General features: G+C 36.3%; 1 protein-coding gene across 3 annotated transcripts in view; it reads right to left on the reverse strand.

The window, feature by feature from the left end:
- Positions 1–1223: 1223 nt before the first annotated feature.
- The window catches only part of PACSIN2 (protein kinase C and casein kinase substrate in neurons 2), a 29581-nt gene continuing 4860 nt past the window's right edge, over positions 1224–25944 (reverse strand). The window contains exons 2-10 of one of the 3 annotated variants that reach the window (XM_009279042.1): positions 18381–18537; positions 17395–17630; positions 16545–16700; positions 15276–15451; positions 11745–11865; positions 9451–9575; positions 8664–8777; positions 7504–7700; positions 1224–3076 (exon numbers count right to left, since the gene is read on the reverse strand). In XM_009279042.1, coding sequence (XP_009277317.1) covers positions 2964–3076; positions 7504–7700; positions 8664–8777; positions 9451–9575; positions 11745–11865; positions 15276–15451; positions 16545–16700; positions 17395–17630; positions 18381–18537 — 1395 coding nt within the window. In that variant the 3' untranslated portion in view covers positions 1224–2963. Of the gene's footprint in view, positions 3077–7503; positions 7701–8663; positions 8781–9450; positions 9576–11744; positions 11866–15275; positions 15452–16544; positions 16701–17394; positions 17631–18380; positions 18538–25944 lie in introns of all 3 variants that reach the window. The other 2 variants (XM_009279041.1, XM_009279043.2) reach the window with 2 other exon arrangements.

Here is a 25944-nt window from a genome sequence, read left to right on the forward strand (position 1 = left end):
TTAAAGCAAAATTCTCAACTGAATTAATCTGTGCAAGGTAAACAGCTGTCCATTCAAAATGAGAATGAAACTAGTCATTTTCATTTGACAAAATCCAAGTCTGTTTCCCAAAGTTCTCATTGAAATGAAGTATAATAAGAGTTTCAAGCACTTAAAATGACCTATTGTTTATACTTGTTTGTTAGCAGCCAAATAATGTCATAAAAATACTTTATTATTTTTTAAATGTTTGATAAGTTTGCCATTAGCTTCTGCTACTCAGTATGATGGAAGACTTTGTCCAGTTTTGGACACCCTCCCCACCTGCACTCAGTACAAGATCCTGATAAACTTGAGCAAGTGGGACATCAGGGGGATGGAGCACTTGCTCTGAGGGAATGGGGCTTGTTCAGCCTGGAGAAGAGATTAGTCTGAGAGTCCCAACAGCAGCCTTCCAGCACCTACAAGGAGGCTATCAAAATGACAGAGCCAGGCTCCATCGAAGCACAGCAGAACGACACACAATGGTCATAAATTGCAATAAGGCAGGTTCTAACTGCAAATAAAATGGGGGAAAAAGTATTATAATTAAGCATAACAGTTTGAACAGAGAGGTTATGAAATCAGTCTTTGGAAGTTTTCCAGACTAGCTAAAAGGCCTGAGCAACCTGGTCTGAATGCAGAGTTGACTGTGCTTTAAATAGGACACTGCACTAGAGACCTCCCTTGGTCCCTTCCACTTGGATTCTATGGTGCCTTCACCAAACTGGACATCCAGCATAAAAAACTAGTACTTTATTTAGATTAAAAGATGCAGTATTGGTGGGGGAGATGAGATAAAACTTTCAGCTAGCCATCACAGACACTACTACAGTAATCACTGCCAGTCAACAATAAAAAAAACCTCTCACAAAAGGCAGAAAAGATTCAGATATCGCAAAAAAAAAAATCCAAGCTATATCAGACTTGACTATACCACAGAAAGCAGCATCACAGTAGATTTTGCATACCCATAAAAGACACGGTCTCCTCTTCTTCCATAAACATTTTGCTGGAATGCCTTGCCAAGAGCCCCTGTACACTGCACCTCCTCTTTTTTGTTAACGGCACAATGTTACTAGTGTCATACTCCTCTTTATGGCTCTTTTAGACAATGCAGATTTTGTCACCTTGAATTGCAATGAAACGCAGAGTATTTGCTTCATAAGACTATTTTCACATACGTTGAAATAGTAAGAGGTGCATTCTGTGTATTTAAGAGATTAACAGATTTTATTGTTTTCTAAAATATTTTACAATACAGAGACCCAAACCAGTAATTCCTGACAATTTTAGTAACCATCTTGTGGATGAACAATTATGTTGATAAGTTTTCCTTGACGGACACATACATACATCCACTTTTTAAGCTTGCACATTTTGATTCATTGAAAATCATGACTAAATATATCTATAAGCTCAAAAAGCAAAACGATAAAGTCCAAGACTACCAACAGTGTTTTATAGTTACCTCAAAATAGATTTGTTAGCTTCATTACAGTGTAGCTTCCTAACATAGCATATCTACTTACCTGATACTTAGGGTTTTTTTTTTTTTTTAAACACAAATCTGCTGTAATTTTACAACCCAGTTTTAAATGTCACAAATGCATACTATTTGACACGATTACAGATGACCGAGTTGTAACTGCAAACAAATGTAGATTTTACAGTGTTCTGCTACAATAATCCATGTAAGGACTAAAGCTAGTTTATATTTTGACCCACAAGTTTATCCACAAATACTGATTTTGAGTATGTTAGTGTATTTACTGTACTTCTGAAAATCTAATCACAGAATACTTTGTCTATGGTACAGTGATGAATATGGCAGGAAAGCAGATTTAAATATACCTATAATTTAAACTCTTAAAACAGTCTAAATCTTATTGACATCAAAAGGCTTGATAACTAATAGCCATGCTCTTTATATTTTGGAATATCAAATTATATGTACATATACACAACATAGATAGGCTCTTAATAAAAAGCATTTAGTCTATTTTACAGTCTTCTCTGTTCAAAAAATTAGTCTTCACAGATTTAACATCTCAAATCACCCAAAAATCATTAGCAGTTTAAAGGAGATTTTTTTTTCCCCCTGCAAATGTGTGCTGGAAATAGCTACAACTCTGGGGCTTATGCATAATTTATCTTTCTTTTGAGCGCCATTTAAGATCTAGATGGAAAACTCTTAGTTTAAGTGTCAAACCGTGTAAACAACATTCATAATAGAATCCCAACCCATGACACCTGCAGATATCTCTGCTACAAATAACCTTCTGTAACAGATATTTATTAAATACAGTATTTGTTTTACAACTTCAAGCCATGCTGACAACATAGAAAGATTACTACAACATGGAAAGAGTTTTCATTCAGTCAACTGGTGACTAAATCTATGTCATAATTTAAGTATTAATTGATAAATCCAAGCATACAAAAAGGTGCTTAACTACATAGCATTTAAATAAAAAAATACTGCATCTTTCAGACATCGCTAAGAACAAATAGAAAATTAACTATAATAATCTTTAAAATTCAAGTTGCAAGTTACTGAAGGTCACTTAAAATAACTGATTAAACAAAAGTGAGCGTAAGCCACATACCTAGGGTAGGATGAGGCACAAGCATAGAAAATGCAAAAATGTTTAGGAGTCACAATAACAGACCGTGTGGGAAGAAAAAGCTTAAAAAGTATTTTTCCTATCATACTATTTTTTCAACCTAACCCCTTTCCTTTGCATTGTGCACAAGTTGTGAAAACAATATCAAATTATTAGTTCAAACTTTGTCTTTAAATCGCCATGATTTCAGTATCAAGCTCTCGCCTTTTCATTAAAATATATACACTCTATACATCATTCAGCTTCCTCTCGCTTTAAATATATACTGTACAGGCCTACAGAGCTTTTGTAACACTTCTGTATTAACTTTGTCCTTTGTCACTGGATTGGTTCTACATAGTTTGCTGGGTATAAACCAACTTGTCCATTGTCCAGACGTCCTTTGCACCAACCCTGCTCATCTTCATTCTCCATTTTAGTTAACTCATCCCCTGCAAAAAGGAACATCGTTAACAAGCTGTAACCTTTTACGTAACAACAGGAAGATAATATGACAGTTATCTACATGTCCGCTTTTCTTCCCCTGCCCACCCCAGGCCCCAACAGAAAGCCTCCCTTCTTTGGTCTTCATGCTTTTGATACGAAGAATACCACTTAGATTTACATATGGGATGAAAGGCCTCCAATTTCAAGAAAATAGGAAACTAAAACATTACATTGATGGCATTTCAAAAAGGTCATAGCATTTTTTTAAAGCACAACAAAGAGTGCAAACTTTTGAAGTTATATAGAGTGTTATTTCACTATAAGATAAAAGACTCCTTTATATCTAAAGGTTGTGAACAAAGATAGTTGTGGATAGTGCAACTACCTCTAAACAAGCAGAATAATCCTACGTTTTTGGCCCTCAACAAAATGTCAGTACAAGTGAAATAAATGTTTCATTAGGCTCACTGTCAATATATACTCTTCTAAGAGCTTGTGGAACGTAAGGAGGAAAATGCTACAAACATTAAGACGTGGCAGTAAATTTTTCTTGAATTATACTTGCAACTTTTCAGTGACTTTCATCACTACTAAGTTGTGATGCAGAAAGATTCAAAAGAATCTTATATCTTACACTGTTACACATCTCTCTCTCTCTCCCCTTTCCTCATTGTTTTAAGAAATATAAGGATTGGGATTTAACTTTCCCTTTTATTGCTCTAGCTTTATACTGCTGGAAGCTGATGTTGTAGCTCCAGAAAAAATAACTAAGAATTTGCTTGCTAACTTACGCAGCAAAAAGCTAACACTGATTATCCATTCAGACATTTATGAACTATAACATAACCTTTACTTATGAACTATAACATAACCTCGTTTTGACTATCATTCACATCTGATTTTCTACATCCTCAGGAAATATTTCAGCATTAGAGAGTCTGCAGACTCCAAGATGCTGTATATGAGCAAATGAATGTCCACCTCAGCCAGGCAAAAAAGGCCAGACTAAGTAACAATTATCTCCTCGTGTACAACTTCTTTGCGTCAAATTATTTCCCTAGATAAAACTGATTTGTGTTTCATCTTAGCTAGCAATAGGAAATACGTGCTGAAGATATTAACCACTTAATAGAGTCCCAAATGGCTATAAATACACAGTCTTGGTATCATTTAGGAGAACAAAGACTAGTCTAGGGACTATCAATTCTTTGGTAGAAATGGACAAGCTTCATATATCTGGGAAGATTTAACATATCTTCTATAGCTCCTCTGTTAGCTAAAAAAGGTTAAAGCCTCTTCTCCTCTAGTTTGTAAGTTTACCAGATAACTAATAAAAGAACATTATGAACAAATGTTTGGCACTATGGACTATACTTTGCTTATGGAGACATTTTACAATTTTTCCAGCATTTCTAGCACTGCAGAATGAGAGTGTACCATTTCAAGCTTTCCTGCCACTTCTATGAAGTGTATTTTAATAAAGAGTGAAAACAATGACTATCAAAAGCCACACTGCATTAACAGTAAGCCCCAATGCAGTTGCACTTGCATTAACAGCTAGGACTTGGAAACTCAGTGATCTTGGAGGTCTATGAAAATATTACCACTTAAGTGTCATCTGCACAACAGTTACAACAAAAACAGTTTTTAACAACTGTGATAAAGATAGCATATACAATAACACATTTTGACAACATTGCATGGTCTACATTTACTGTAGATATTTATTCTCAGCCATGGCAGAGACACAGTTGGGTGAGCTAGACATATAGCAAATGGTTGTGTCCCATCTTCTTACACAACTATAAAACCTCTCATAAGATATGAATAAACAAAGTTATTTGTCCTCTTTGGAAGCCTCCCACAGTTGTTTGCCAAGAAAAAGAGACAGATGTATAAAGCATTCCACTAATAAAAAGGAGTTTCATGTATTAAAGTACATTTAATGGACCCTATGCAGAGCATATATACTGCAGCATGTACATAAAAGTGATCACAAAAGCTTTATAGGCAAATTCTTTGAATATCCAAGGAAATCCCATCTGAGAATATCTGCATACATTTAAACAGATCCCTAAAATGCACTAATCCTCTGCTGACAGCTGCTTAGGAGTCTAGGCATAGTTTACATAGGAGCACAGGAGCGAGTACATTTTACATTGGCTCCTGCATGACCTGGTGAATTTTTTTGCTTAGTCTTTCGTACGTTCAGTGTAAACCTAAGTCACACCAATACTTCTGCCTAAAACCTAAGTAAGTTTGACTGTAGCCATTCTATAATTCAGCTTCTGTAAGGGGATTCATAGTCTAGCATGTGACCCCTTTCCTATGATTGATACAATCATATAATTTGGTGTTAAAACGTACTTTAATGCTCTTCCTTCAAAGGTATTAAGCTATTTTTAAGTTAAGCCTACATACATCTCTTACAGTTCATACTTCCTGTACTTTATTTCTACAGACCTCACAGAGAACCACTTGGTTCAAATAGTTTAATGCAAGTCACACAGCTGGTACTAAAGCACAGAATGCCTAACTTTGTATTTAACCATTACATCTGTGTGTATAAACATTGCATAGTTTTGCCACTGAAAGGCTTGTTACTGTAAACTATTGGAATGCCATCCTGTTGCTTGACAGGCACAATACATATATTTCAAGAGGATTAGCACACTTCCATCCCCTGCTGAGAAAAAAGGAGCAGTTAAAGTCTACAGAACGAAGAATAATTTTAGCTGCTGTGCATTCCAGAGAAAGCTCCAGATGTTTTGTTACTACTGTCCTTCTGTCAGGGCACAATTCAGCAAAAGTTAACGGACAAGCTAACCCATTCCTCCTCTCTGGAAGCCTACAATACTTGTCTACAAAGAAGAAGAGTCAGATGTATAGAGTTTCACTACTAAAAAAGGAGGGAGGCAAGTGAAAGGTAGGAGCACCATAACCCGAGTTATGGTGGGTTTTGGTTTAAAAAACAAACTGCATTTAGAATATGACCTGCAAATACACTGTTCTGAGCACCACCTTTCTCCACAAGCAGAATGGAAGTCCAGCGGTTCACTACTTAGCTACATCATTGACTTGTTTACTACATTAACTTTAAGCCATAACATCCATCTAAGACCCACTGTAGATGGTGTAGAAGCAGCATACTTCTTACGAACCCCAGGTGAAAGGGAAGTAGAACACCAAAAGTCTTCTCAAACTTTCTTTCAACACTTGAATCCTGTTTTTCCTCTACAACTAAGTCAGTCATTACAGGAGAAGGGAGTAAATGACAAGCAAATGGGAAAAGAGACAAGATCAATGAGAATGCCTATCTCATTTTCACAAACTGAAGTTCTGTTTGCTTTTGCTAAACTACTCATGCAATCTTGTTCTGGAATTCCTGGTTGGTAAACTTCTCATGTGCAATTCTGGGGAAGACAGTAGAACAATTGGCTGAAACTGGAGCTCGAAAGGCATGGACAGCATGTAGATTTCACCTTTCATCACTAGAGGGTGCTGCCTCCGGGCTGGCCAGATTATGAAAAACTTGAAGTCTCCGACTTCGGGGGTTGAGTAAGCTTGCCCAGGCACTCGCACAGCGCACAACGGCTGGTAGAACCAGCCCAGACAAACTGGAGGCAGCAGCATCCATGGCGTGCAGCCATCATACCTTTGTGCCAACTTCATATATGTGTAAACATACTGTGTCACAGGTCTCTCCTGACAGTTGCCTCTATTCTGTTCTCTCAACTTCTATAGCAGTGAGGTAAAAAAGGAACAGGGTTTATGGCTCAAGGGAAATAAAACATCCTGAGAAGGGAGATGTATAGTAAGTGTACCCTAATATAATGCAAGACAAAAACACCCAGGTAAAGACAGTTACTGTGCTTAACATACACTGAAGGGGGATGGAAAGAGAGAAGAAAAAAATTGTCTGTCCATGGCTAAGTTTTCAACCTTAAAAAGTTAGCACTGTAGGAAGTTGGAGGCCAAAAAAGGGATGCTTCCAGTTTGAACAGAAAAAATACCAGTTGATTAGATATTGTTTTAAGATTAGCTGCTGTAGGCTTTTCCTTTAAGAAAACCAACTTTGTAGGGTTGGCATTTCTGGACAGCTAAAAGCAGCAGCTGTTACTGTCACCAACTAAGAAAAGGAGGAGATAGGATTATCAGTTCTGCAGCTCATTTCGTTTAACACGAGATGGTAAGAAAGGAATATCCCCAACAGATGCATCCCAACACATTCCAAACAGATTTAGAAGTCAGTGCTTCCAAACAGGGGATACTAAGAAGCGCTATCAGGAGGGGTGAGGGTTAGATAGGATCCTGTAAGTAGAGTTGTATATTCAGAGAAACACGTGACTTCAGAAAATAAAAGCTGAAGAGAAAACCTCCTCCCCCCCTTTCTACTTTTGATAAATATTTTAAGTGAATGCTGTAAACTTACCAGCTTTAAAGCTGAGTTCATCTTGCTCTTGGCCCTCATAGTCATAGAGTGCACGTACTCTCACCTCCATTGCAGGAGAGGTATCTTCATCAAATGGATTGGTGTCTCCATTTGCATCAGTGGAAGAGAAGGGATTGTTGGACTCTTCATCAGACCAATCTGTAGGGTAGCTTTGGTTTTTTTCATAGCTGCTAACACTGAAAACAATTTTGAAATTATTCTTTTCTGCTCTTAAAATAGGAGACTAGAAGTACCACTAAGATATCAGTTCCCCTAATTAAGCTTAAACTCCACTCAAACCCAGTTTTGAAACTTTATTTCTGGTATCTTCTCACCTATCTTTAGCTGACAATGCCTCATTCAAAAAAAAAAAGCATTCTTGCATTACATTTACAAAGTTAGAAAAAGGCAAAAGAAAAAAAGATATCAAAGACAACCTCCCCACAAACTCCAAAAACTTCTCTATCAAGAAACCTGTATAATCCATGGGATTATTTACTCTAGAAAGGTAAAAGGTATGCAGGTAGTAGATGAGAGGAATTATCTGGTTTAGGATAAGACATTTAAATTGCTTTGCAGAACCTTCCTCCCAAATCTCTATGCACCTCTACAATAGCTTTCAACACTTTTTGTACGTCGCAATCCACCAATAAAGAAACTTCATTATACTGCAACAACTTGATCATTTAAAGAAAAGTTCACTGTTGAGCATGCACATGCCATTTAAGATAGCGGTATGACATTCCTAGTGTGTATACTGAAGTAACAGGCAGCTGTTTGAGAAGGTCCTAAATAAAAAGAAAGCAATCGTAAAAGCAGATTTATTCAGCGAGAACACACAGAGCAGTAAAGCTCCAGAAGCAGTTTCACTAGAAAAACCCGTCAGTTTTAACATTTTATAGGACTGGTAAAGGAAGGAAAAAAGAAACAGCAGTTCTGTTAGCAACTGCCAATAACCCCAGTAGTTTCAAACCAAAGATCAAGGCAACAGATATGGCATCTGTTAGGAAAGACAAGTTAGGTTACAGTGTTGCTTACATAACCGCTTAAAGAGACTTCATGCACTGACCGGCATAGTGTTATAGGAACCAAAAATAGAAAACCCTGGATAGAGAAAGTGCAAGTGTGAAAACAATTAAAAAAAACAACATTTCACCAACTTTTTGATCTTATTGTCCTCCTTTTCACTGACAGTACTCCCAGTATCTTCTTCATCTTCAAAGGGATTGTAACTTGATTGTACTGACTGCACTGTGTTACTCTGGACACTAAGACTGCTAATTTGGAAAAGAAAGAGCATTATGGTGACCCTATCTGTTTAAGAGTAGAACACTGTCACTGGTGTCCCACTAAGCAGTTTCTTAGCAGACCCCTTCTCCAGCCAAAAAAAGCCCAAATAAACAAAAACCCAAACATCTATCAAGTGTAGCATAAGACCCAAAAGATTTCAGAAAGTCTCACATACAATACATTCCTCCAGAACTAGAATATACTTCGTGGACCATAATTTCTTTCTCTTACTGCCTGCAATAAAAGGCAGTGTGATTTTTCTAGCCAGTTTCATTCCTTTCTAAAGTAGCTGATGTTAACAGTTTTGTATTAATCACATCCGGAATTCTGAAGTGAATAAACATTTTGCAAGATAAGATTTCAAAGTATAATTGTCATTTCTAGACATGGGAAGATAGCAACAGACTAGCTACCAGATTAGCTACAGAAAGTTCAGTTTCTCATGATGTTACGTTTCTTTTAATTCTCAATGGAAAGAGAACTGTAAAATGGAGAATAATTCCCAAAATATTTTGTGAGCTGCGGAAACACATCACTAAAAATGCTCACAGATAATTAACATTTGGTTGGACAGTGGCTTTTTGATCCTGTAGAGCTTAGTGTACTTGAAGATAACAGTCCTTTCCAATTAGTTTTTTTAGGCATGAAAAAAAATACCTGCTATGTTTGTTAGGCTGTGAAACTTGATCTCCTGTCTGATTAATACCAGTCAGAGTCACTCCATCAGAAGCCTTCTTCTTTTCTCTTCTACTGAGAGTGCGATTCAGATCTGCAGACCATTCCTATCAATAAATCCAAAATGTGATTAAGAAATTTAATTGAACAAGTAATTATCACATTTAATTTTCAGAGTTATAGAACATACATCTATACATACAACAGTACAAATAATTATTAAAAAGATAAGTTACTCTAAATGTTTGTTATAGTTCTCATCTAGTTCCTACCCTAGCAATGCAAACATATCTCTGCTACTCGCACAATCCCAAGGTTATCTGTACTTCCCTGCTTAGCATTCTGAACACCTTGAAAAGACTTAAAATACCAGACATCTGGCAGACAACTGGAGAAATCAAAGGAGTTGGCCAGTGCAGCTCTTTGAAAGTTGTACTGTGAGGGCTCACTGTTTCAAATAATGCCAAGACATCTGGCTTTAAAAGGTAAACCTTACATTTAATTTAAAAAGGTACTATAATCTAATTTAAGACAGGGCTTACTTCTCAAGAAGTGCTCCGAGAATGACCTACGAAGAAGCTCATTTTTAAACTCATTGTATATCACTTCTCCTGTTCCTAAGATTTGAGCCCTTAAGGTACTTCACTCTAGATTTAGTGAATTTTATTGTCCTTAAAAGCCATCCATAAGAGTTAAGGCTCAAATTAACACAACTGTGGACAAGACTCATGATGCCATTTGTAAAGCATCCCCTCCTTGATGTTTTGAACCATTGAGATGTTTCAGAAGGCAGACAGACAGGCATGGTGAGACCTAAACACAACTTCTACCTATCAAGTCAAACTAAGCTGCATACTGATATAAAGCTGGAACCAACAGAGAACAAACTGGATGCAAGCAAATATCCTATGCTGAGACTTGTTTCATCTCAGAAGCCTTAAAGGTAAAAAAAAGTCAGGAGATAGTTTGCTATACAAAAGATAGCATTTGAGATAAGTATTTTTAACGGGAAATGAAGATTTTGCGAGTTGCTATTACTACTGGTTTACACATGCTGCACAGTCAGTCTTCAGTGATTTCTGGCCAGCTTTTCAGAGGTACCTCATTATTTTAACTTTGTACAAATACATATTGGATTTCTGAGTTACCATAGTTTAAAGACCACTGACCTAAGCATATTTGCAGTTTATAATGCAATTTCATATTCATTTGATCATGACTTTTTTTTTTTTACTTACGTCATCCTTGTAGCATGTAAATGAGAAAAAACTTGATTAGAAAAATAGTAACAACAGTATTTAATCTGTTAATTATAATGCTTATGAAAAAGGATGGTAACTTCCCCACGCAGAAGTAACTGTAGTTCAGTGTTTCAGGCAAAGAAATTCTGCAGTACTATTGTGAGTTTGCTTCCTCAAACCTTCTAATCTAAAGTTACTCGGTATCTCAAAAAACAAGTGATATTTTCCATTAGGGTTAATAAGGGAACAGTGAACACTCCAGAGCTGATGGTTCCACTTCATTAATTTAATGCCTAGAAATTATTTCAACCAAACCCATGATTCTGGTCAGACAAACTCATCCCAATTCCAGCTATTTGATACTCTGGTAGTATGATCTGCACCGATACATTTTGGTACTTGTTTCTTGTAGGCTGTGTTAGCAGAGCACTACTTAAAATCCTTAAGTTTAATCCAGTTTAAGGATCCTTAAAATCCTTTTATTGCATTCAGCAATAAAATTACCAACTGGTTAAAGGGGGAACTTTTTTTAATATAATAGTATTGAAAAACCTAGTTAAGACTTATAAATACCAATTTTCAGGACTGATTGAAGTATTTAGTTCAAACTTTTTCGAAGTCTTTGCTGTCTACACTATAATTACCTGCTAACAGCAAGGAGATTCAAACTGAAATCTGACACCAAAGGGGAGAAGTAAAACATATAAGATAACATACACAGGTGTCAGAGGTGTATTGACTAAGCCATGGCTTACTAATGACTTCAGTAATGACTTTAGCTTAAAAAAAAAAAAATTATAGTTTTCTGTTTTACCCCTTTTCTCTTTAAATAGGTGCCTGATATAATCATCTCCAAAAGTTGGGGGATAAGAGCCCAATGGAAATCAAGAAAAGAAAACTACTATGACTTGTAAAAACGAGAAAATTCACTGCTGGGAGCCTGAATTTAAGAGTTACACCAGAAAGGAATATGACAAAAAGCAAAGAGGAAAAAATAGACAAAACAAGTCTGGGTTTTAAGTACTCTGACCTTACCTCAAACTGAGGCCAATTCATTGACATCCCTGGACCTTGATTAGCTCTAAACCACCGCAAGTCTTCAACAGCATCTGCTGTTTTGATATTCTGTTCCAGTTCACGGTAGATATTTTTGTAACTGCAAAACAAATTTGTCTTCAAATTTAGTATAACATTTAGAAACATGGCAAATCCCCTAGTCAGATTTAAAAAAAAAAAAAATTTTCAAAGTTCACAATTGTATTGAAAAAGCTTAGAGCAAGACAGACTTTTTAAAACTGACAGACCTATTAACTGCCTGTAAAAAAGGAAGAGTAGTCCAACCAGTAAGCTTGCTGAAAGTTCACAAAAACCATAAAATCCTTATTTGCCAGATTTTAGAATTATGACTCGTGTAAAGCAACTTAATTGGCTGTCATTAAATGTAGGATTTAGATAGGAATGTATTTAAATTACTGAATGCCAATCTTGAAGTTTCTTGAATTTAAAAGCTTGTCTACAAGACAGTAGAAACTGTTTTTCTGGTAAGTCCATAGCATTCTGTGAAAACCCCTTTCTTAATCCAATGAGTACTGTAAGTCATTATAAAAATAAAACCCTCAAACCTGAAGCGGAGTTAAATGGGTTAAACATTTTCCTATGCAGGTATAATATCTGCTAACTGTTTTTATTGCTTTAGGTACTCTCTGATTTTACTAACTAGACTATTTATACAAAGTATCAAATACTATAAAAAAAGAACCTTACTACTTTTACTTATCTCTTAGTCTATTTGTTTTTCGTTAAAGTTGAGTTCTCATAAGTATAAAGTATTTTACAGAATAGAAGTCACGTTGCAGATACAACTTTGATCCCCTGATCCTAGACCATGCACATGATGTAACTGCATCTGTAGTCACAGTCTGTAAAGCAAATGTTTTATACCAAAAAAACCAATATGGTGCAATATAGAACTCAGAGTATAAAGAGGTCTTAACACAACAGCCACAAGGCTTAAAATAAGAGACAGAGAACTGCTAGTCTGTATTCAAGCTAGAGAGAATTTGGGAAAAATCCTTCCAGACCAAGTCACACAAGACTTAGAATTAGAATTCATTAGTGCTACATTGTCAAGGAGTCAAACTTTCTCAAAATATTTCTTCCAAATTTCTCAGTTTCTATACATTACTTGACTGCTTTAACATGTATGCAGTATGGTTTTTTCCCTACCATCAGTGGTTCTTTGAATGTATTTAAGCAATAGAAAGGCATGTATTTTGAGAAAGGGAATAAATAATTTTGAATGACTCACTAGCCGTCAGTTAAATCCAACAATAAACTGGAGGTCTACATCTGTAGAAAACAGGGCAGGGCCATTTTCTGGACCGTGCTCTTCAGCATTATTAGTCTTAAGAAAGTTAAAAATTAGACTTCCTTTTGGGGGTTTATTCTACACTTTTTATCTTTGTGTATTCAAAGAGGCAGAGATAAGGAAATAGATAAACAGTTACAGTTGCTTTATCCCTAGTTTTATGCTAATAGTTCTTTTCTTTGTTTGCACCTTATTAACATACCATAAGACACCACTCCCGAACCTCCTAAGTATCTTAAAAGGAAATCGTTGCCTCTCCACTTGGTCATCTTCTACAGTCTTCCCCCAACCTTGCCATTTAAGTCAACTATTTCTCATTTATTTCTGTTCTGTAGTGTCTTTCAACCTGATTAAACTGAATTCAAACGGGCAGCAATCCTAACTATCTATCTACTCTGAGAATAAAAAGAACCTGTCTTCCACAGCAGTTCCATTAGAACTTTGAAGCAACCCAAAACGATAGTGATGCTAAAATAAGTGATCTTGCCCTTACCTATTGCTTACTCTGTATTTGAGTTAAATCCCAATAAACTGGAGGTCTACATCTGTAGAAAACAGGGCAGGGCCATTTTCTGGACCATGCTCTTCAGCATTATTAGTCTTAAGAAAGTTAAAAATTAGACTTCCTTTTGGGGGTTTATTCTACACTTTTTATCTTTGTGTATTCAAAGAGGCAGAGATAAGGAAATAGATAAACAGTTACAGTTGCTTTATCCCTAGTTTTATGCTAATAGTTCTTTTCTTTGTTTGCACCTTATTAACATACCATAAGACACCACTCCCGAACCTCCTAAGTATCTTAAAAGGAAATCGTTGCCTCTCCACTTGGTCATCTTCTACAGTCTTCCCCCAACCTTGCCATTTAAGTCAACTATTTCTCATTTATTTCTGTTCTGTAGTGTCTTTCAACCTGATTAAACTGAATTCAAACGGGCAGCAATCCTAACTATCTATCTACTCTGAGAATAAAAAGAACCTGTCTTCCACAGCAGTTCCATTAGAACTTTGAAGCAACCCAAAACGATAGTGATGCTAAAATAAGTGATCTTGCCCTTACCTATTGCTTACTCTGTATTTGTTCTTGCCCCTATGTCACACCCTTCACTTACGCCAGCACTAACATTTGTGTGACTGCATAGCAAGTCAATTTGGAACACTGGTCCAGGTTAAAACCAAACTACATTCTTCCTGCCCTAGGTTACCCTTGATCAGCTCCTTAATTCCACTGGTTGGACTACCATAAGAGTTTTGTCACTAGCAGAAGAGGGAACAGAAATGAGCAGCCAGCCAGGAGCACACTTTTCTCCTTTTAATTGAAGTGCCAACCAGAGTGCACATGAAATTCTGCTGTTACAAGTGGGATGTAAAATTCCACTAGTGTTACAGCATTTGCTGCAAGTATTCCAGTGTCTGTCTTCTCAAATGCAAGACAAAACAAAAAATATTATAACCACTGTCTTGCTGACATACCAAAGTAGCTTCATATCAAAATGGCCTGTAGTAGTTGATGACATGCCAGACAGTCTGACAAAATAAGCTGCATGAGCTCTGGTTTGAGTTCCCTAGCAGAAGTTTAGATTTCTTGGAATGTAGTGAGGAGGGTCCAGGCAGAAAGAACAAAGTACGAGACATGCTTTATACATACTACAGTATAAAGAGCAGACTTTAAAATTAAGATGGGCAAGAGTTCAACAACAGTCAACCAATGGATCTTTAATATTCATCCCCTAGTTAAGGTAATTCCTTTAGACTGAGCTCTAATATTTTAACAATAAATGTGTTTACGCTACAAAGTTCATGCTGTCTTACACTAATAATTCTAGTTTGTTCTCCAGTAAACATGCAAGACACATAATACACCAAAACCCTCCTTTCCCAATCTTTGATCCAGCACTTTTTGATTCTAAGCTCTGAATCCTTTCTAATTACAAAAATAAGTTTCTGATTACAAAAATACAACAAGAATGAGGGTTTCTTGTCTCATTTAACACTGCGTTAAATAAAACTAGCAAATGTTAGGGATAGATGCTAATCTAATTTTAGACAAAACAAAAAATTAAGCTCTTTCACTTACACTTCAAACAAATTGAAGCAACACATTAGAAACAAATTAGAGTCCAAACTGACTACTTGAAATATGGATTACTTTTCACTGAAAATATATTAAGCATTAATTTTGAAGTCTTACACAGTTTTACCTTGCAACATTAGACAAGTCAAGGTGTTTTTGAACTTCCAGTAACACTTCTCGAAAGAAACGTAAGCGTTTTTCCTCGAACTGTTGACACTGTTCAAATACCTGCTCCATGTTTTCCATATATTGAGGAGTGGCATTATCTAATTCTTTCAGTGATTTTTCATACTTTTCTTTTGTCTGGGGGTGGAAAAACAAACCATTAGCAATATATTTTATTACTACCCTACATAACAGACTTATCAATGTAGTAATGGCCAAGATTTAGACCAGAAGTTCCCAAACAGCATTCTCTTTTCATGACCGCTGTACCTATGTTAGGTCATGATGAGAGTTATCTAACAAAACTGCAGAACGGTTACAATAAAGCTCTAAGCCTCTTCTCCGGCTTTTTAACAGAAACCATGACAAATGTTAATGTAATACTAAAGATAAAAACCAAAGGAGCCACAGAGTAAATCAGAACAGGCAGTCTTTCAAGTTACAGGTCTCTTACTTAAAGATCTCCAAATAATTTCAAAGTGTTGTCTTTTCTCTGTCAGTTATTTACATAGTCCACTGTGAGTTACGACCGAAAACCCAAACACTGTATACATCCCCAGTTGCACACACTGTGAGCTCAGTTAACAGATAGAACCTCAGACTCTAATTTACAGAAGTAGTCCACAGGGACAGGAATTAAGATCCCACCAGATGTAACATCTGCCTTCCAGATCACAGAACAGCATTCTCAAGGGGAAAAGATGTCTTTGAAGAAAGTCACACAAGAAAAACCTCTTGGTAGCAGCCCGCTAAAGAGATAAACCAAACTGGGCAATAGAATGGCATTTCCAAAAGTGTATTTACTTTTATTTAAATGGATTGTATCAGATTACTTTCTTTAAAAAAAAAAGCATTCTAAACTTGTAGTCATTCTTGACTGCAGATGTTGTCAAGAAGTTTTAAGTGCCTATCTCACAGCCTCGCACGTGAAATAAGTCAACCCTCACTACTAAATGACTAGAACCCTGTCCTAGAAGTTCACTGCCTGATTCCGCTTCGTTCCCTGCTGAAAGTACTTACGTGAAATAGAGGCAATACATTATTCACTCTTCACAGAAGAACTTGGCAATAACACGTGCTTTGGAGAAAACTAAATCTTGGTATAGGACCGTAACTGAAAGTGAGCTGCACTGCAGTCCACGGCACATTCAGGAAGAAAAAAAAACTTAAATATGCACAAGCTATAGGTTAAAAAGACTGCATACGAACAGTATGTTAGCATACAGTATACCTTTAGCACATCTTGTTTGCTTCTCTCCACTTTGTCTTGTAATTTCTTAAGTTGTTCAGGATTTAGTGCTGGATCAGCTTTGCTGTTTGTTTCTCTGGATACAGCCAGTTTCTCCTCTTTGCAGGCCGCATGATATGCTTTCTTTGCAGCTTCCACCTACAAAGTAGATTTGAATATTTGCATCTGGGACAGTTTATGCAACAACCATCAACTGAAGTTTTTAGCCTTATAATCATGTTGTAATGAAGAAAATGTCAGGTTTTGTTTCAGGATGTTCTTTTTTTTTTTTTTTTTTAAAGTTTTTTTCATTTAGGCCAGGAATGAACAATACACAAGAATCAGCATAAGGAAATTATTGTAGTACTTATGAACCAGCATTCTCTCACCATACAAGAAATGTCATTCATACAGCTTAGAGAAGTGTGGAACAGACTCAAGAAAAGGTTTACAGAAAGTCCCCAATAGAACATTTTTTCCTTGTGCCCATGTTCTCCTGCTCCCCTTCTTCTACAAACCTGTTTTTTAAGAATAATGTTACATGACAGGGAAAAACCCACAAACACTTTTCCCCTGCTCATTTCTTTGAGCAATTCGTAACTTTCAAATGCATGAAATCAGACACTGTTAAAATGATAGCTTAAATTCCACCTTTTCCAGATTTTCACTGAAGTCACCAAGATTAGGAGAGACCAAGAGAAAAATACTTATTTTCAGAAGAGGACAGAAAGCAAGAGATCTTTTTGAGAAAGGAGGGTCCAGCAGAGAGAATAGGGAGTTTACTCCCTTATAAAGCCTTGAGACATTAATATATTGTAACACAGGATATCTAATACATAATCTACTGCTGTACCTCTTTCAGCTTTTTTGCCCAGGGTTTCTGAGCTTTCCTAAATCCATCTTCTGCTTCTTTGGTTTCCTTAAATCCTCCCATCATTTGCTTATGAAAGGCTTCCTTCTGCCAGTTCTTGATTTTTTCAAAGTCTTCATTCATCAGTGAACCTTTTACTTCTAGATGTAGTTCACTCACTTTTTCAGCTTCTGACATAAAAGCACACCAAGCCCTTTCTACTGTTCCATACTGTGGGCCTAAACACAACAGAAAGTGTCATTCTCAGTAACCATCACCCACATGGAACTTACATTCCCAAGAAACTACCTGAAGCTACTGACTTATATTCACTTGTAAACAGCAATACTGATGCAAACCTAGAAAAGGGAATGGTTTCTTTTCAGATAAATTTAGACTATGACAAATTTTTACACCAGAAGAAATAATACGCATTTAGTCTGGCCTCCTTCTCCCTGTACCATGATTCTCAGTATTCCATCTATTAGCTCCTCTTTGAACTGCCTTCAATTTCTCAATACACTTTTTGAAGCATGAATAACCAGGAAAGGACACACTATTTCAGAATATATTAAAATGGTATCAGATTAGCCTTCCATTAGAGCAATGCCTAGCTCCTTTATTACTAGTCTTTCCCCCACAGCCACTGCCCCCTTATTATTCAGATATACTTTTCAAACTGTGTTTTATACCATTAGTTACCTAGAAACAGCCAGTTCTCTAGAACTGAATCTGTTTGGATACCTCAACACTGGAGGCAAGATTCATCTGCTTCAGTAAGAAACAAGCAAACTAGCAAAGGAACAGGGCTTTGTTTGTTTCTAATCAAGAAAAGCTTGATCATTTGTTATATTACCAAGCCTTTTGCAAAGACTCCATTATAGGCTAAAAAGTACAAAATTTCTACTTTGTACTTACCAAAACAAAGATACACAGAAACATTTTTTTCCATTTGCGAAAGTTTTCAGAGCTCAAAATCAGAATATTACCTTTTTCCACAAGCTGTTTCCACCTTTTTGCCCATTCTGTAAGCTGCTGAGCATAGACCTTCTCTATTCGCGCCCGCTCATGAATACAATTCATAAGATCATTGCAAAGTCTGTGACCATCATCAATTCGCTTTACTGTCCGCTTGTAATTTCCAACCTATAAAGAGAAAAATACTTAACAATTCCTGCTTGAAAGCTCTGAAAAAAAAGATAAATCTCTAATTAGCACAAATACTGTTACCTAGGAGCAAGATAATCTACTAGCAGGAATTAATCAATTCTAGCATAAAATATTTTTCAATTAATCTTAAAACCTAACTGCAACACCACCACAAAGGCCACAAGTTCTCCTGTAAAAAAGTTATTAATTTTAAAAGCGAAAGCTTTATTACATTTTATTAGTCCTGCAATGTAATTATGGCCAGCCATCACAATTGTTCTGCATTATTACTGCTTGGTAACATTTTACATAATCAAGATATTTAACACAAATACAGTATTTCCCTCTTCCATGCTTATTAGTAAGTACCTAATGCCTTAATTTTATGCTGTGTTTAATCTTTCAGTATTAATAAAACTGCAAAGACATGCAAAGGAGTATTGCAACATCTCTATCAAGCATAATAATAGGGTTTTTTTAAGAATGCAGCATGGAAAAAGCACAACCACTACATATACAGCAGAGACTGGATGTGCCATTTGTTACAGCTGTGCTTCACTGCTGACAAACTAGCAACTATTTCAAAAGTATACTGTAGAATTTAATGTGGGAAGATACTGACAGCAGTGACATGGAGTTCCCATACCTAGAATTAACTTGCAAATTCTAAAGAAAAACACATAGTTGCTCAATGTACAAGCTACAAAAGGATAAGGATATGGAGAAAAATATATTTTTTCTATAGATATTCTATTTCTATAAATATTATATCATCACTATATAATGAAAATCCATTATATAATTAACACCCCCCTTTCATTTTTGTGTACACACCAACATGGAATCACCAATCTAGATGACAAAGGAAAAGAAAGCCTGATACTGCTCCCAGAGTAATATTTCCACTGATTTCAAGGTCACTTAGGTTGGCTTTTGTAAACATTAAACAAGACATAAGAACTCGGTTAACAGAATTTGCACAGTCTATTAAATATCACAGTCAGTTTCTTATCTGCCCTAACCACCTGACTGAAAAATAAAGATTAGCGGTAAGGCAGTAGATTAAATATTCAAATAGTTAAAGCATATGATTCAAATGTAAAAATTACAAACATTCGATACACATCAAATACAGGAAACCATCCAACTTTTAGGTTCGCATTTATTCAGAATTTTGTCAGCAGATATATCTGCAAGCCCTCTGCTTGAGGAAAAACTCCTCAACATACATAGGGAAATACTCTTAAAAGGGGAAAAAACTGTATTAAGTGCTGGAAAAATAACTGACTATGCTGCTACAGACATATGTTAGGACTCCTCAAAGCTGGGGGAAGAAAAAAAAAATCAAAACCATCAATGACAGGAAAAAAAACAATTCCTTTAGACAGCGGCCTCAAAGCATTCATTTGGGCGTGTTTTTGGTTTTGGACTAGATCCATTTCAACAGATCAAAGACATTTGGGTAGCATCTAAGAAAAGCATGAGTTAGCAGTCACTGATTTGTCCAAATCATGTAAAAAAAAGTACTCACCCCCCCACCTTTAAACATAAGTCACAATATAATTGAAGACAAGAAGCTACCAGCACCACGAAGAAGCTGACACCAAAAAAATCAAGATAGTCAATGCATCCATGTGAAAACAGATTTAATCTATTAACAAGAAAGTATGAAAAATAACCTCTCATTTTCAGGAGAAATAGAAATTGAGAAGTAGGCAGTTTCAAACTAACACTGTACATTAACAAATATAATATTTATATATGTAATCAAAGCATTAAGAAAATTAAGTATCTTAAAGAATACTTTCTAAAGCCTTTGTAATGGAAGGGCAAATCATTCATCTGCTCAAAATTACTCCAGCTGTAGGTTCACAGCCAAGCAAACTTAAAACAGGTTATGCTAGCTTGGCACAACTACTGAAGCCTTATATTAGCATCTCCAGTTATGTGCCCAGGGATTTATGTCTCTAGCACGAATGTTTCCTTTCATAAATTTTCACTGTTAAATTAGCATTTTAAATGCTAATATTGAATGGGAGCTGGCTGCCTCATGGTATTTTTTAATGCTTTCATTTTGTGTTGTCTGAGCGAATTCTAACCTCATGGTAATATCTAGCAGTTGCCAAATCTCAGGCAGGTATTCAGAGAACTGAATTTAGCTTACCTATTACTGTCCACTCACTATTATCACATAAGGCCACCTTTAAAGAGCTGCATGCAGACCACAGATAATTCACCCTCACTACATCCTTCTCCACAGGAGGACTGAAGGAACTAGCATCATAGCTTAGAACCAGTATAAAGCAGAGCCAGGCCTACAATGCTAGAAAATAACAACCTTGTATTCCAAAGAAAGCCTTTTATACTAATATTTTCAAGCAAAAAAAAAGTTCACTTGATTTATGAAACAGTAGTTTAAAGTACGTTAGACATCACATTCAAATTTCATGCCCTATGAGGAATGCCAGAATTTTGGAAATACAGCATTTTTCTGTTTCATGACACACAGAACGTAAGTTACATACTTGGCATTTAACATTTTAAAAACCTAGTGCTTTATTAAAAGGATTGCATTTTAAGTTATGGACACTGCAAGGACAATTTTTTTTGAGAAGTGGAATGTGCAGCCTGCCACTGTAGGAGGCAGACTTGGAGGTATGAGAGCACAAGGTATTCGGACCACAGAGCCAAGTAAAGGGAAAAGTCTTTATGCAGCCAAGGAACTACTAGGTTAACTGTAGATAAGTTAAAACAATTAAATTAAAAACCTATAAACACACTAAAAAACACCCTGAATTCTGGAGAAAAACATGACTTAATGCATTGTTTTATTCAAGGCTATTTTCTCCAATTCCTGACATAGACTGCAAACGTTCTGCAAGACTTCCCCCTTCCCCTTCACAAGAAGTATTTGAGCTAAAACAAAAACAACGAATTCCTTTATTTGTAGCAACTGACCAGGAAAAAAAAAAAATCCTGTGTTTCTTTGTTTCAGTCAGAGGCACATTTACATAATGCCTTGCCATTTTCAGATTTCTCAATTAGCACTGTTCAGTACATGAACATATTATTTTGCTAGTTAGAATAACTTTCTGATCATTCTGAGCATCGGGCGATTTCCTGTTAGACAGCAGACAACTAAGACATGAAGTTATTAGTTTCCTTGTCCTACAAATGAAACATTTGTTCCAGGAAGGCAAATTGTAAGATTATAAGCTTTCTTACAGTTTCAAGGAGAGAGATATTTTAAAACTATATCCTGCTTTCATTTTAGCATCAACACTACATCCATCTGAAAGAGACATTTTATTACATGATAGCAAATTCAGTTGCTGTTTATACCCTTAGTTGCCAGAAACACTTCAAAAGGAAACAACCCCAAGAGTTTATTTCTTCAAAATACCACTATAATAGTAACTTTCTTGATGCAATCAGTGAATTCAGTGAAAATTGTGATTCACAGTTTTGTGTCACACACACACACCCGCTTTTCTAAATGGACTTAACCACCAGTTTCCCCTTTTCCACTGAAAAAATACTGAGCTTTGCTACTAATAAGCCTCAGTTGATCCTATTTTGCCCCATTTATCTCTTACAGGCATTATGGATGCCTTCAGATCTCCATTTTGCTTAGTCAGGAAAACACTCCTTCTCATTTTGATATTTCCTCTCATGCATGGACACAGCAATGTCACCTCAAATCCTTTGTGAAATCTAAAATTTAGAGAATCTGTAATAACCAGAGAAAAACAACACACAAGCACACTGTGATAAGGCATTTAGCATTGTATAGTTAGCAGTCCAGTCATCTCTCCTTTGTGACCACTAGTGTACTAACGTAGCCAAGCACTGTCACTGATATGATCTTTAATGGGAATATTTAAGAGCTCACAACCTCATTATTTTACAATTTCACAGCACTAAACACAAAAGGAGAGTCTTAAATTATCTAGGCTCCTTTACCTCAACTAATAGACTCTTTTTTTTTTTTTAGCATATTCATAGAGCAGGATAAAAGCCTATAAAGAGTTAAACACACTTAGCAGGTTTTTCTGGTCCACTGAATGAAAAATGAGGGTATTTTAATTTGTTAGCAGCCCAGAAGGTGGCAAATGTTCAGCTATTGCTAAACTCCAGTTAGTTAATTCTAGTATATCATGATAATTGTTATAACCACAAATATTTCAGGAGTTTCAAATGCCTGAAGTAAGATTTGATGTCAACTCTTTTTCCAAACTTGCCTAGCTTATTCATAACTAGTCAGCCTTTATGAACTGGAACCATTTGAAAGAAAGTCAGTCACCATAGCATACAAGAAGTTGGTTTTTTTTAATGGGCAAATATTCATAGGCAGGAAACACAAGAATGAGCTTTGAAGGCTTGTAGTCAAACCCACACATACTGATGGCCAATATGGGGACACACTATTTCCAGCATTCCATTCAACCACGAGTACAATTTCTTTCCAGCTACGTCAAACAGGAAGTTTCCAAACATTTCAACCAGCATTAACATCTATAATACTGTGGGGTTTTTCCAAATAAAAAGAATTATCTTGGTGCGTAATTAGTACATACACAGCCTAAGTACCTATGAGCACTAGCTCTGTGTATTTAAATTTTGTAATTTTACCCATATAAATTCACCACTGGTTGCAAGAAAAATCCTGAGGAAGCTTTTAAACCCACAAAATCTAAAGGCAAACATACCAGTAAGCAAACACCTGGCAATATAAATGGAGAACATTATGTTGCTCAATGTTAGAAGGAGAAAAAAAATGCATATAGGAGATATGACAGGAATCTACTATTGTAGAGTCCAAATATTTTTAAAATGAAAAAGCAAAACAGAACAGTCTGCTTCATCAGCAAAAAGCATTAACTGACAAGTAACTGAAATCCCTCAACATAGGAACACCGTTTTAATATTCAAGAGTGAGTTTTGGGAGCTTCTCCCTCTTAAATTCCCTGCATCCAACACACACTCCCTCAACAGATACTTATGTAGATGTTCGCTGACAGTAGTAGGCACGAAGCACAGGTATCAGGAGTACCAAATGGGCAGGACCAAGACCATCTGAGCAGACAGCTTATAATGCAGTTCGTGGGAGGCATGTCCCAGATCAGCTGCCTCTGCTATCCAGAGTGTCAGGTCTGGAGCTTGTCTTGGGGTTTTTCTGGGAGAATGGGAATGCATATGGTGGCCAAATTTCATCCACCCATACTACATAGGGGACCAACTTCCTCTTTCTGAATAAGCTGAAAATCTTATCTTGCTAGTGGAGATCTCAACAAATACTTCAGAATGCAATGAAAGCCATGTGCAGAGCACCTCAAAATGCACACCAGGTCCTGTCCTCCAAGGGAATCAGTCACAGGCCTAAGTTCATAGAGCTAATGCCAGTTGCTGGTTTAGCAGCTGTTCAGAATGACTTTTTTTTTTTTTTGATAAGTAGGTGTTTTCACAGGGCAGTTAAACACCTTTGCAATAAATGGAGAGGGCTCCATATTGCTGATGCTAGCAGAAAATAAGGGAGAGTAAGGACTCACATCTAGGGTACATGGCACAGCCTGTGAGGGATCCATGGCTCATTAAAAATAAGTGCTTCCACAGGCAGGGTAGCTGTTCCTTTTGATGTCTTACCTTGCAAGATATGCATACACTTCTACTTTGATCTCTAGGAACACTTACTCATCACCTTTCTTACCTTCACAGGTATCTAAGTGAACAATAGCATTGGTCTCAGCTTGCTCAAGGCATTTTTCTTTTAATATGACCATAATAATAGTGATTAGCAAGCATAAGGCCGGAGCTTAATTAACAAAACATATCATAAAATTGGCCTTCCATTTATTAATAATATACCAAATTCTTTCATGTGTATTTCAAAACTACTTCAGTAGAACAAGGCCAATAGGGTTGTCCATTTCTTGTGTTTTACTAAAGCAGTGCAATGTTGGAACCAACCCGTTTTGCCACAGTTTATTTTTGGATGCAAGAAAGTGGCATGAATGATTATGACAAACTGAGACATATTTACAGCAGTCATGCAAATGCTGAGAGTCCGTATGACAGATGAGAAAGAAATACAAAGGGTTTCAAATTGCACATCGGGTTCCAAATTTTCCACTTTCCCTTGGAAAAGTTACTGCCATCCTGCTCCAGGCTATCAGCAATAACCTTTGATTACCCAAAGCATGCCACTCTCGTTAGCTAAGTAACACAGATGAAGGAATTCCTTCTTGGAGCATATCAACAAGATTCCTCAGTCTTAAAAAATTGCTGCACGCAGAGAGCACCATGAGCTTAGCCAGGTACACTGAGGCTTGTTAGAAAGGTGAAGAATGAAAAAGAAGCTTCCATTTCTTAAGTAAATTAAGGCATTACTACAACTGAAAGTTTGATTAAATCCTCCACTGTTATTGTGGCAATTATCTTTCAGAATGTCTCTTATTATTGCAATTCCTTGCTCTCTAAGCAAGCTTACATGAAAACATGTATGAAATTCTCTGTCTCCTAAAGTACTTCTATTTGGTAAACACCTGGACAAATTAGAGGAAAATAAAAGATTTGTTCTCCTGAAAAGGATTTATCATCCTGCTAGAAGACAAAAAAACTTTTTGTAGTAGCTTGGGTTAACTAAATACTGAAAAAATTCCTCAGTTTAATTGTGAAAGCTGCTGCTATTTCTATTTCATGCTAAAGAAAGATGTGTATTTCTGAAAGCCTAATTTTTTTCAGTTATATCAGCTGTTCTGATACAAGATACTACCTATGTCTAAGCCTTGTCCTACCCACATTTTTGACTGATATATCTACAGTAGGTCAACACCAAGAACACAAGTCCAAACAGCAACTTCTCCAGTTCCCCTTCAACAAGACAACTATTTCCCAACCTCAAATCTGAACCTGATAACAGTATCTGTGTAGTAATTAAAAATACTAGTCTTTAAAGGAAACAAATTACTATTCGTATTGGATTTCAAGCATTGAGCTTGACTCTCAATGCCAGAACTGGAAGTTTCCATGAACAGTATTGAAATAGCAACCTAATAAAAAAAGCTTCATAGATGAAGTAACTTCCATTGAATTGCACCATGGACAGTCTGAGCATATGCAAACAGACAAGGTTAGAGCAGTAAGTTTAGTACCATGCAACCATACACTATAGATTGACATTTTTAAATGTGATGACATTGCTAGTAATTATCTTTGTAATAAGGAACCCTAGCAAAGGCAGTGACAAGTCCAAAGGAAAGCAAACACTTTTAGAGCCAGAAAACCGATTAAGAACCAAGTGTTCTATTTCCTAAAGACAACATTGTATGAAATTTCTGTCAACAGCAATGGCAAGAACTTTGAAGTTGGTTTATCAACATTTTATTAAGTACAGTTCTTATTATC

This window comes from Aptenodytes forsteri, unplaced genomic scaffold, assembly GCF_000699145.1.
Source record: "Aptenodytes forsteri isolate BGI_AS27 unplaced genomic scaffold, ASM69914v1 Scaffold241, whole genome shotgun sequence".
Taxonomy (NCBI): Eukaryota; Metazoa; Chordata; class Aves; order Sphenisciformes; family Spheniscidae; genus Aptenodytes; species Aptenodytes forsteri.